This window comes from Myotis daubentonii, chromosome 4 (assembly GCF_963259705.1).
Source record: "Myotis daubentonii chromosome 4, mMyoDau2.1, whole genome shotgun sequence".
NCBI lineage: Eukaryota > Metazoa > Chordata > Mammalia > Chiroptera > Vespertilionidae > Myotis > Myotis daubentonii.
In genome coordinates, this window is record NC_081843.1 from 115,810,036 (window position 1) to 115,822,039 (window position 12,004).

At 43.8% G+C, this 12,004-nt stretch overlaps 1 protein-coding gene across 3 annotated transcripts in view; it reads left to right on the forward strand.

Annotated features, from left to right (window-relative positions):
* The window catches only part of MTREX (Mtr4 exosome RNA helicase), a 52,439-nt gene that overhangs the window by 28,558 nt on the left and 11,877 nt on the right, over positions 1 to 12,004 (forward strand). For all 3 annotated transcript variants that reach the window (XM_059695030.1, XM_059695031.1, XM_059695032.1), the window contains 6 exons: positions 464 to 636; positions 1,649 to 1,717; positions 2,037 to 2,165; positions 5,923 to 6,033; positions 7,781 to 7,969; positions 10,820 to 10,983. In XM_059695030.1, the coding sequence (XP_059551013.1) occupies positions 464 to 636; positions 1,649 to 1,717; positions 2,037 to 2,165; positions 5,923 to 6,033; positions 7,781 to 7,969; positions 10,820 to 10,983 (835 nt within the window). The remainder of the gene's footprint in view (positions 1 to 463; positions 637 to 1,648; positions 1,718 to 2,036; positions 2,166 to 5,922; positions 6,034 to 7,780; positions 7,970 to 10,819; positions 10,984 to 12,004) is intronic.

Sequence of the window (12,004 nt, forward strand, 5' to 3'; positions counted from 1 at the left end):
GGTAGAATTACCATAAGACCCAACAGTTTCACTCGTGGTACATAACCTAAAGAATGGGAAGTATGTTCCAACGAACGCATGTTTGTCTGCATAAATGTTTATAGCAGCACTGTTTACAGCCAAAAGGTGGAAATAATTTAAATGTTCATCAGCTGGTAAGAGGATAAGTAAAATGGTCCCCCTATGTGCTGGAATATTACTCAGCCAAGAAAGGAAGCACCAGGAAAGGCCCCAACATAAATGACATCAGGCTGCATGTTGTTTGATGTAATAAGTATGAACTGTCCAGAACAGGAGAATCCATGCAGACGGAAAGCAGACAGAAAGGCACCGGGGCTGGGGAGGAAGGGATGAGGTGTGTGCTGGATGGGGTTCACCTCTTGCAGTAGGTGAACTAGAGGGTGGGGTGGTTGCATACATTGTGGGTGTGCAGTTTCTACATGGTACATGCGTTTATTTACAGAGGTGCGGAACTCGGAAGAACAATATAATAAAATAGTGATACCCAATGAAGAAAGCGTGGTCATCTATTACAAGATCAGGCAGCAGCTTGCCAAGCTGGGTAAAGAAATTGAAGAATATATTCACAAACCAAAATATTGCTTACCATTTCTACAACCAGGTCGTTTGGTAAAGGTATGTTACTTTTTAAAAAATGTTTAGATATTTTAATATTGGATAATTTTCAAATAGCTATTCTATTTCTTTATATTGATAAAATGCTTTCTGCTACAGCAGTTGATCTATAGTAATTATATGGTTTTATTGGTTTCACATGGCTCTGCTTAAGGGGGGTCATTAATCAGATTTTATTTTAGAGGATATAAATTGAGGTAGACAGTGTTCAATTATAAAATCTATACTAATAAAAGGGTAATATGCTAATTAGACTGGGAGACCTTCCAGGAGACCTTCTGGACAAAGCCATGGTGGTGGGGCCAAGGCAGAGGCAGTTAGGGGCGATCAGGTCAGGAGGGGAGGGCAGTTGGGGGTGATCAGGCCAGTGGTGGGGAAAGGGGCAGTTGGGGGTGAGCAGACCGGCGGGGGTGGGTAGTGGGGGACGAGCGGGCTGACAGGGGGGGCAGTAGGGAGCGAGCAGGCCGGCAGGCAGAGTGGTTAGGGGTGATCAGGCAGGCAGATAGGTGAGCAGTTAGGAGCCAGTGGTCCCGGATTGCGAAAGGGATGTCGAACTGCTGGTTTAGTCGGACATCTCCCAAGGGGTCCCAGATTGGAGAAGGTGCAGGCTGGGCTGAGGGGCACACACACACACACACACACACACCCCATGCATGAATTTTGTGCACTGGGCCACTAGTCTAAAAAATAAAGGCAGTTTTAGGTAGGATGAATTTATTAATTATAAAACATGAAAGACTTTAGATTTCTCAGGACAAATACACCATGTTATCACTTGTTGACATTGGTTTGCTGATTGAGAGATTCTTGTCATTGGTGTTCCAGAGACATATAGACTAGGCAGTGATTTTTTTTCTGTAGAGTTAATATCTTTTTCCATAAGTTTAACAGTGATCTCTCAAGCAATACTTCATCAGGAAGACTCAGTTTTGTTAGCCTGTAATGTGGGTATGGGTTAAAATTGCCTTTTGGACACAAATGTCCTTGTTTATGTGCTTTACTTTCTTTTTAGGTAAAGAATGAAGGAGACGATTTTGGCTGGGGAGTAGTCGTGAATTTCTCCAAAAAGTCAAATGTTAAGGTAAACTATTTGTTCTTAAAATAGAATTTTTTATAAATTGTTACTGAAATGTTTTTTTTCAGACTCACGAAATTGATCAAAGATGAGAAAGGGTTATCTTAAGAGAAGATGTAATAAATACTGCCATAGGAAATAATTTTTTGAATAATCTTAACTGTCATGCTTAAAATGGCATGGGTTTATTTTCCTAACAACAACAACGGATTTTAATTTCATGATAATTTCTATTTCTCCTCTGAGCTCATCAGTGCCAAGGACGCTGTCCCTGGACGCGTGCGGGTCAGTGTCTCAGAGTGAATGACCTTCTCTGCTCTTCCAGCCCAACTCCGGAGAGCTCGACCCGCTGTATGTGGTGGAAGTGCTTCTGCGCTGCAGCCGAGAAAGCTTGAAAAACTCCGCTACGGAGGCTGCAAAGCCGGCCAAGCCCGAGGAGAAGGGGGAGATGCAGGTGTGTGCTTAGCTCTCATCTTGGGGTACAGAGACCCTGTGAATTATTGTAATCACTAGAGTTCCTGAAACTATCTAAATATCAGTAAAATGAGTGATGAGATTTAAGCTCTTTTTCTTTTATCAAATTATGTCAAGGTTAATAGTGACAAAGTAAAAGATAAAAAGAATTTAAAAATTTAAATTTTCTTAAAAGTTGGATTTTACCTTAGCTATAAAGAAGTCTTACTATTATTTTTACCATCAAATAATTATGCAGTTTTACTTTTTCCATGTCATTTGTTGCATTCTTGGTAGAGGCGGACACTGCAGGCAGTGTGTTCCTGCAGCTCTGTCCTGGTGGCTTTGTCAGCTGCAGGTGCACCTCCCACTGCCGCTCGTCCCAGCCGCTCCATCACAGTCGAAGGAGACTCAGGGTCAGGAAATGAAGACCATAATAACTGTGAGGGCCAGACACGTGGTTTCTGCTTCGTTTTCTCTAGGCAGGGCACTCCCAGAATCCTTCCGCGTTAGGTAAAAATACCCGTAAGGGACGCGGAATAGACGATCACAGACCACAGTGTACTCTTCGAGTTCCTGCCATTCTCTCCTATAGATCTTACAGACCCATCTCTCTCTGTCTCTCTCTCTCTCTTCTCTCTCTCTCTCTCTCTCTCTCTCTCTCTCTCTCTCTCTCTCTCTCTCTCTCTCTCTCGGCATGACAGCTGCTTAAGAAGCAAGATACCCTGTAATAGTTGTGATGGAGTCAATCTAACAGTTATATCACTTTTGAAGTTTGCATCAAAAGTGTACTATTATACATTAAGATCAGTTTTTTTTGTGATGAATTTGGAGCATTTTTAAAACAGCTGATTTAAAGTAGGAAGTCTGATGTCTGCCCTTCCTCAGGCACGGTTTCTGTTGACTGCTATTTTCCTGGTGCGTGGGCACACTTCGTTGTTTCTTTACATGTCTTGTAATTTTTTTGCTAAAACTGCACATTTGAAAAATGGCAATAGATTCCCCTCTTCCCTTCTGCCCTGAGTTTATTCTTGTTGCCAATTGTTGTTTGTTGGGTAGACTTTTCTGAATTAGTTGTATGTTGGGCATGGCCACTGACATCTCTGCTTGGTTAGCTTAGTGGGTCAGCTAATAACTAGAGACTTGAGGCCTGGGATCCGCTAAGTGCACCAGTCTTTGATAGAGGTTCTGCATGCCCATTGCAGCACACCTGCAGGTCTCAGCCAGCGAGTGGGCAGCGCTGCCTGACCCTACTTCCTGTGTGCACAGTCTTAGGGGTCAGCCAGCGGTAAGTGCTAGGCCAAGTGCATGTGGCCTTCTAGGTGCCCAGGAATGTGTCAGAACCTTTCAGATCCCCCTGTGGACAGTTGGCTCCTCAGCTTTATTTTAAGCTTTTTGTTTACCTTATTGCTTGATCTCATTGTTAATCATTGTCTTAGGAAGCCATGATGTTAAACAATGGACTCTTACTATTTTCAACAAAGGCCTCAGGGAAAAAGTTGTTGGCTCTGGGGGTACTGAGTCAGGTCAGATAAGACAGCCCTGTCAGTGGAGTCTCCTGGAGCCACCTGACGGGTGAGGTAGTGCCAGTCCTCTGGGGGCGGAGCTCGGAAGCACTCCCGCTCTGCTCCTGCCTTCCCGTGCCTGCCAGCGGTTTTCACTGCATTGCAGCTGTTGGTCCCCAAGGCTCCTGGGGACCAGGTGGGGTAAATTAAAATACCACAAAGCTCCCCTCGGACCCAAAGCCAGCCATTTGTTTTTGCTACATGCTACTTGGGTTGCTGTAAGCCTTTGGTTAACCTTCCACATTCTGGAGAGAAAACTAGATCAAGGCACTAATTCAATGTTTTAAAATACAAAAGTTAATGAAAACTACGTTCGTTTAAATAAGTTTGTTTTGACTCGATTAAAATTCAGTTGGTTCAAAAAGATCTTTCTTGAATAAAGAATTTAGAAATTGTGTTCGAGCTAATAGTTTTGATTTGAAGAATTGAAATTCATTTAGAATGTATTGACTTAAAACTTACTGACTTCTGATATTATCTTATTATGTGCTTATCTTAAAATAGATTAATGGCAAATTTGCAAAGATTAAAAAGGCCTAAGAATAAAAATGCTTTCTACTATTGGTATTCTAACAAGTTTCCAATAACTGCCTATGTGGTTGTTTGGATTTATATAGATCACTGCTGCACCATGATAAACCTGAATTCTGAGTTACTCTGTAAAGGTTATTAGGTTTAGAAAGTTGAATGAACTGCACTATGCACATATTATGATATGGTTTTAAATCACTTCGAGTGTAGAGATTTATAATACTGTGGGAGCTATTCAGTTGGTTTTTGAGCATTTAACTTCTTATTTACAAAACTTCAGTCTTAGGATCTCTCTGTCTGTATACTCAAGCAGCATTAGAATTGGACAGTTTCTTTCTTCCTTCTGGTTCCTGTTTTTACAGAATAATCTTTATTCTGTTTCAAGGAGATTCTCAAGTCCGTGTGCATACTGAATGCAGCTGCAGGTAGAGCGAGGGGGCTGTTTTCCTGCCTGTGGGTCATGTGCACCCCTTGAGCTCAGTGCAGAAGAGCTGTCCTCTCCCCCTGGTGCTGGCTGCCTGGTGCTGTGGTGATTGTTTTTCACGTCCTGAGTCTTCTCTCTAGCCAGACAGCCCATCTGGGATTGACGAGGTTACACACTGGTGGTTAGAAGGCACATTCAGCCCACACAATGTCTTCTTTCAAAAATGTGACAGTTGGAGAATAAAATGATAGTAAAGATTATAATCAAATAAAAATAAAACAAGAATCTACAGGTTCATGTGAGATAAATAGATGATGATGTTAAAAAGCCAACATTATACAACTACCACAGATAATAATGGACTCAGATAAGAATAATACACGGATACTAAAACTAAGGAGTTGAAAGCTTAACAAGGAATGGGATATTTACAAAGTAAATCTCTCCACACATTTCTTAGTAATTGTAAAGAGCAAAGTAATAATTTCTAAAATGTGGAAACTGAAGCTCAGGTTAGGTGACTTGCTCAAGGTCACACAACTAGCTGCAGACTGAATTCAAGCCCGGATACTCTGGACTCAAACCCACGCTTAACCACTCTCATTTGTTCAATAAAACAAGATATTTATTACCAGCAGCCAGTGACCGTTGTTTGTCACTGATTGTGTGAAGGTAACCATAGGAGACCCAGATGAATTTGGAACTCAGTTCAGAGAGGCCTCCGAACTGAAAGGGAGCCAAATGGTGAGCGAAGGGTTCTTGCCTGGAGAAAGCCTGGCCGAAAGGTAAAGAGAGGTGACCTTGACGCTACGTCCAGTGGAGCACAGTGCTTTCTCTGTTTGGAGTACTGCTCTCCTTCCTGCAGCCCACCCAGCGCTGACGGGGCCTTCCTCGGCCTTTAACCCTAGGAGTCTCCTCCCTCTGTACTGCTCTGTGTGGTACCCTGGGGATTCCAAGTGCCAGACGTGAGGACGCACAGATGAATACGTATGGATTATATATCGAGCGGTCACTTGTGTACCATTTATAGGCCTGTTATTTAGAGGTCTGAATTAGTTTTTACTTTTAAAATACAATCTCAACTAAGATAAGAGCTTCCGCAGTGATCATTTCCTACTTATACTGTCACATATTGTAAATGCAGCTTCCTTTTAGGGATGTAAACTCAATTTAGGAAATGGTAGAATCTGACAATGTGTGATTTTAATTGCAACATTTTGTAACTTTTTTGTTGGTAGGTTGTTCCAGTCTTGGTGCATCTCCTGTCCGCTATCAGCAGTGTTAGGCTCTACATTCCCAAAGACCTTCGACCCCTGGACAACAGACAGAGTGTTCTAAAGTCGATACAGGTACACATTGACTTTATAAATTAAATGCAAGTTTCCTGCACATCTACTGAGGCTCCATAGTGAGGCAGCCGAAATGCCTCCTTTCAGAAAAGCTGTGACCACCCCCAGGAGAGGTGGTTCTGTCACAGTGGTGGCCGCCAAGCCGCCCCCCATCCCCTCTCTGCACCAGCTCCGTGAGCCACTGGAGGGCACGAGTGTCAGTCCTGGGCCAGGGCGTAGCCATGTTCAGTGTGGTCAACAAATGGTTGAAATCATTTTATTTTCAACAAAAAATTAGGACTTGTAGAAAACTTTATTTTCTACTAAAAAAAAAGGAACTTGGTTATTTAGTCAGTAAACATTTAACCCTTTGCAGTCGTTTGTCTGCTCTCAGCCACCAAAGCTTTTTTACCGTTCTGGTCGTATGTCTGCTCTCAGCCACCACAGCAAGGAACCGTACGAATCTTAACTCTATGCATTCATGTATCAGTTCATAATTTCTCTGAAAGCTCTTAAGTGTCTAAGCGACCTTGTCACGAACCAAAACATTGCCCCAACAAATCGGAGATATCGAAACTCAATATAAACAAATGCGGTCGTTCCACACTCGCCATGCAAAACACTGTGGCGAGTCAGTCGCCTTTTGAGAGTGAAGAAATCGACAAGCTTCGGAGATACTTCGCAGAATTTCAAATAAAGCTTTACAAATTGCGTTTAACTGTAATTAGGCATTTTCGCTTGTTAAGATATTTCAAAATAATACTCCAAAATGGAAAAAAGAAAGTTACTGAAAGAAGTGTACTGCGAATCTGAAAGTAATGAAGAGTTTTATTTTGGCACCTTGAATACTGACTCTGACGTAGAAAGTGATAACGTTTGTAGTGATTCTACTAGTAGTGATGTAGTTCCAGAAAAGAATTAATGAATCTTGTTTATCCTTCATAATCTCGCATGTTATGTATCACTGCTCTCTCAATGGAAATGAATTCCGACCAGTACGACACCCATGTCCAAATTTGATACAACCGCAAAGGGTTAAATTAGCATCTGCTCATGGGAGATTATATACTAGAATCTGAGACAACAAAGATAAAGGAACAGGCTACTTCACTAGACCTTTTTAAGCTGTATCTATGTATGTATTGATCTATTTATTGTTTGTTTATTTACTTTAATTCCTACCTGGCCAAATCCTATCTCATCTTTGAAGTCTGTCTTAGACCCTGAAGTCCCCCAGGGGGCGCTAGTCTGCTGTGAACCATCCCTTCTCTGAACTCACATGCTCATCATGTTCACAGTTCAGTCGTGTAAAAAAAATTAGCAAGAGGGATCTGGACCTTTTAAAATTTACATCTTTTGACTCAGTTGTGCCCTCCTTAGGTATCAGCCCCAAGGAATTAATCAGAAAATTGAAAACAATTTATACACTTAAGAGATGTTTAGTACATGATCGTTTATGATGGCAAATGTTTTCACAACCCAGATGTCAGAGAATGGCTTACCATTGGGCTGTGCCACATCCAGACGTTGAACTCTCTGTGCTAGGCTACTAGTCGAGTACCGTGCGCCCCTGCATCAGAAAATACTCAGAAGGAGTTTCAGAAACAAAGGCAGTGGGGAGGTGCACTCACATATAAGTGATTTGGGAAATTCCAAGCTGTATATAGGTAGCAGCCTTCTTATGTTTGCACATAGAAAAGCATAAAAGAAAATACTGATTTAACTAATTTGTCTATAAATAAAAATTAATTATAAATGTTTGTTTCAGGAAGTTCAAAAACGGTTTCCGGATGGTGTGCCCTTATTGGACCCTGTCGATGACATGGGCATTCAAGACCAGGGCCTGAAGAAAGTCATCCAGAAAGTGGAGGCGTTCGAGCACCGCATGTACTCTCACCCACTTCACAACGACCCGAACCTGGAGACCGTGTACACGCTCTGTGAGAAGAAAGCGCAGGTACGAGACATGGATGTGTGTCCTAGAATTCTGTGTGTTTCACGAAGTCAATGAGGATGTGTTCTTCATTTTCTTCTCCTATGGGTTTCATCAGCTATAATGAAACTATCTTCTAAGTAGTTATGGACTCTTAGTAAGGCAAGATGAAGATCATCTTACTATAGTTTGCCATTGATCGGGGGGGGGGGGGAGGGGGCGTTCTTTGCAGTTTTTGGGTTTTTTTTAATCTTCACCAGAGGATATTTTTCAATTGATTCTTAGAGAGTGTGGAAGGGAGAGGTAGAGATGGAGAGAAACATCGATGTGAGCGAGACACATTGATTGGTTGCCTCCCTCATGAGCCCTGACCAGGGCTGGGGAATCAAACCTGCAACCGAGGTACATGCCCTTGAACGGAATTGAACCCGGGACCCTTCAGTCCGCAGACTAACCCTCTACCCACTGAACCAAACCAGCTAGGGCAGCAGTATTTTTAATGAGATATAATTCATAGCATAATATTCACCTTTTTTAAAAAAAATGTTTTTATTGATTTCAGAGAGGAAGGGAGGAGAGAGAGAGATAGAAACATCAATGATGAGAGAGAATCATTGATTGGCTGACTCCTGCATGCCACACACTGGGGATCAAGTCCGCAGCCTGGGTATGTTCCCATGACTGGAATTGAACCCCCCAGGACCCTTCAGTCTGCAGGCTGACACTCTATCCACTGAACCAAACCAGCTAGGGCAATATTCACCTTTAAAAAGCTCACAATTCAGTGTTTTCTAATTTATTCACAGCTCTCTGCAGCCATAACCACTGTCTAGTTTCGGAATATTTTCATCACCCCCCAAAAAAACCTCATACCAACTATCAGTCACTCCCCCCCCCCCACCCCACCCCAGTCCTGCAGCCACAATTGTGCTCTCTGCCTTTACCATGTGCCCGCACTGGAGGTTTCATCTCGGAAAGGCGTACAGAGTGTGGCCTTGTGTGTTGGCCTTCTTGCACTTGGCGCATGTCTGAAGGTTCACCGTGTTGCCACGTGGATTCGTGCTTTACCGCGGGGCACATGTGCTGCCCGGCTCGGGCCTGGCTCCATGGCTTGTGGGACCGCAGTGCATTATCCAGTCGTCAGGTGGGCATTGGGGTTTCTCCACCTAACGATGCTGTGAACATTCGTGTCCAAGTGTTTGTGCGGATATGTGTTTTCATCTCTCTTGGGTGGCATTGGGTCGAACTGCTGGGTCATACAGTAACTCTAGGGTGAACTTTCTGAGAAAACTGCCAAACTTTTCCAAAGTGGTTGCACTGCATCCCACCAGCAGTTTATGAGAATTCCCATTTTCACAGCCTGCCCAGCGCTTGTCATTGCCTGCGTTTATTGTAGCCATCCAGGTGGTATGAAGCTCTAGTAGTTCAGCTTTTCATGGTCATCAGCGGAAATCTCCAAGCAGAAAAGGTGATCTTAGAGCCATTCTGAACAATGAACTCAGAAAAAGCTTTTGGACGCGAACACATCCCTCTCCACTGTCCACCTCTCTGCACCTGGAATCTTTTGTCCTATACACATCACTTCCTCCTTAACGCTTGTAACGCGTTTTCATAAGGTCTACATTTAATATTAGTTACTGCCACGTATGATTCTATGAGAATAATAACGCAAACTGTAAATAGGGCACATCCTTAGTTGTGAATAAATTGGCCACCATCACTGCCTTCAGAATAGCTACTCCTAAACTGAAGCTTAATATAAAGTCTGCAAAATCCGGCTTCCCAGCCCCTAGCCCGTCTTCGTGTCAGTGTTTTTCTGAGCTCCGAGCCTCTGCTTCAGGATTCTGTGGTTTCCATCACACTCTTGTCCCAGCAGAAGCGTTTGTCAGTTACTGATTAGCTGAACCTTAAAACTCGCCCCCTCTCAAGGACGGCCTCGAAGTCCTTGTACTGTGAAGCTTCCGTCTCTGTCTGTAGGATAAAGACCTGTTCTCTTTGCTGAAGCCGTTTCCGGCTTGTGATGTAATTTGAGGACAGAGCGAAGGGACACTTTTACCCCAAGGATCGTGGGGGAAATCGAGGTGGTCAAGAGATGAGAGTCACACACCTGACCTTCCTGTCCCTGTTCTCTCCGCTCCCCCTGCTTCCCTGAGGACGAGGGGCTGGAGCTGTGGGACTTGCTGCTTTAGGGGCAAGCGTGTCAAGGAGCCCTGGGGTCACGCAGACCTGGCTGCCTCCTGAGCTTCCTCCCCAGCCAGGGCTGTGCAGCTCCTTCCTCTCGTGCCGCCTCCTGAAGCTGTTGGCCCTACGCCTCCTTGCTCTGCTCCGGCTGTCAGTGGATGTTTGTGTTTTCCATAATTTCACAGTTTCCCTAGTCTCCCTCTAGTGCAGCGGTTCTCAACCTGGAGGTTGCGACCCCTTTGGGGGTCAAACAACCCTTTCACAGGGGTTGCCTAAGACCATCAGAAAACACATATATAATTACATATTGTTTTTGTGATTAATCACTATGCTTTAATTATGTTCAATTTGTAACAATGAAAATACATCCTGCATATCAGATATTTACATTATGATTCATAACAGTAGCAAAGTTACAGTTATGAGGTAGCCACGAAAATAACTTTATGGTTGGGGGTCACCACAACAGGAGGAACTGTATTAAAGGGTTGTGGCCTCAGGAAGGTTGAGAACCACTGCTAATGGAAGGTCCAGGAACGCAGCGTAAGAAACTCCTATGTCTCTCTTCCTGTTAGGGCTCTGACAGGGAAGTGTGTGGCGGAGCGTCCTGGGGGAATGTGTTTGTGACCTGAGTAAGTCCCATTTTACTTTGTCCACTTTACTGAGCTTCCTTTATACTTCTGGATGCCTTAGATCGCAATAGATATTAAATCTGCAAAGCGAGAACTCAAGAAAGCAAGAACAGTCCTGCAGATGGATGAACTCAAGTGTCGCAAACGCGTGCTACGGCGCCTGGGGTTTGCCACTTCCTCCGACGTCATAGAGATGAAGGGACGAGTGGCCTGTGAGATCAGCAGGTGAGGCGGCGCGGTGGGCTGTTCGTCTGGTAGGAAGGGCTGCCTGAGGGCTGGCACCTGCCAGCACCTTCACGTGAAGTGCAGTGACCGTGACATTGGGAGTTGAGAAGAGGAAAGCGCTTCAGTCTCTCGGATTCCGTGAACTGACGTGAACAGCTTTGGCATTTTGAAGTATTTCCTTTTTACTTATTCTAATGCACGTGGGGTTTTTTTGGTTTTTTTTAAAATATATTTTATTGATTTTTTACAGAGAGGGAGGGAGAGAGATAGAGAGCTAGAAACATCAATGAGAGAGAAACATCGATCAGCTGCCTCCTGCACGTCTCCTACTGGGGATGTGCCCGCAACCCAGGTACATGCCCTTGACCGGAATCGAACCTGGGACCTTTCAGTCCACAGGCTGACGCTCTATCCACTGAGCCAAACCGGTTTCGGCAGCACGTGGGGTTTTTACGTAATTTAAATCTTATTTCATGCAGAATTTTGTATCCTTTTTATTTTTTATTTACCTATTTTTCATATTTTATTTTCTGTTAATCCTCACTCGAGGATACTTTTCCATTTCGTTTTAGGGAGAGTGGAAGAGAGGGAATGACAGAGAAATATCAGTGTGAGAGAAACACATCGATTGGCTAAGGCTATCCTTTTTAAAATGATGGACCTTTTGCCCCAGCCGGTTGTTGCTCAGTGGTTAGAGCAATGACCGGCACACCCAAGGGTCCTGGGTTTGACTCTGGTCAAGGACACGTACCTCAGTTGCAGGCTCGGTCCCCCGCCTGGTCAGGGCACATGTGGGAGGCAACCAATCAGTGTGTCTCTCACATCAATGTTTCTCTCTCTCCTCCCCCTCCCTTCCACTCTTTCTAAAAATCAGTGGAAAAAATATTCTCAGGTGAGGATCAACAAAAAACCCCAAAATTATGAACATTTCCCCATCTTGGAACTTAGTCTAATAACTGTTACTCTTCTATATGTAGAGGAGATTTTGTTAAAATCTTGGGCTGCAGGAGGGTATTGCAGC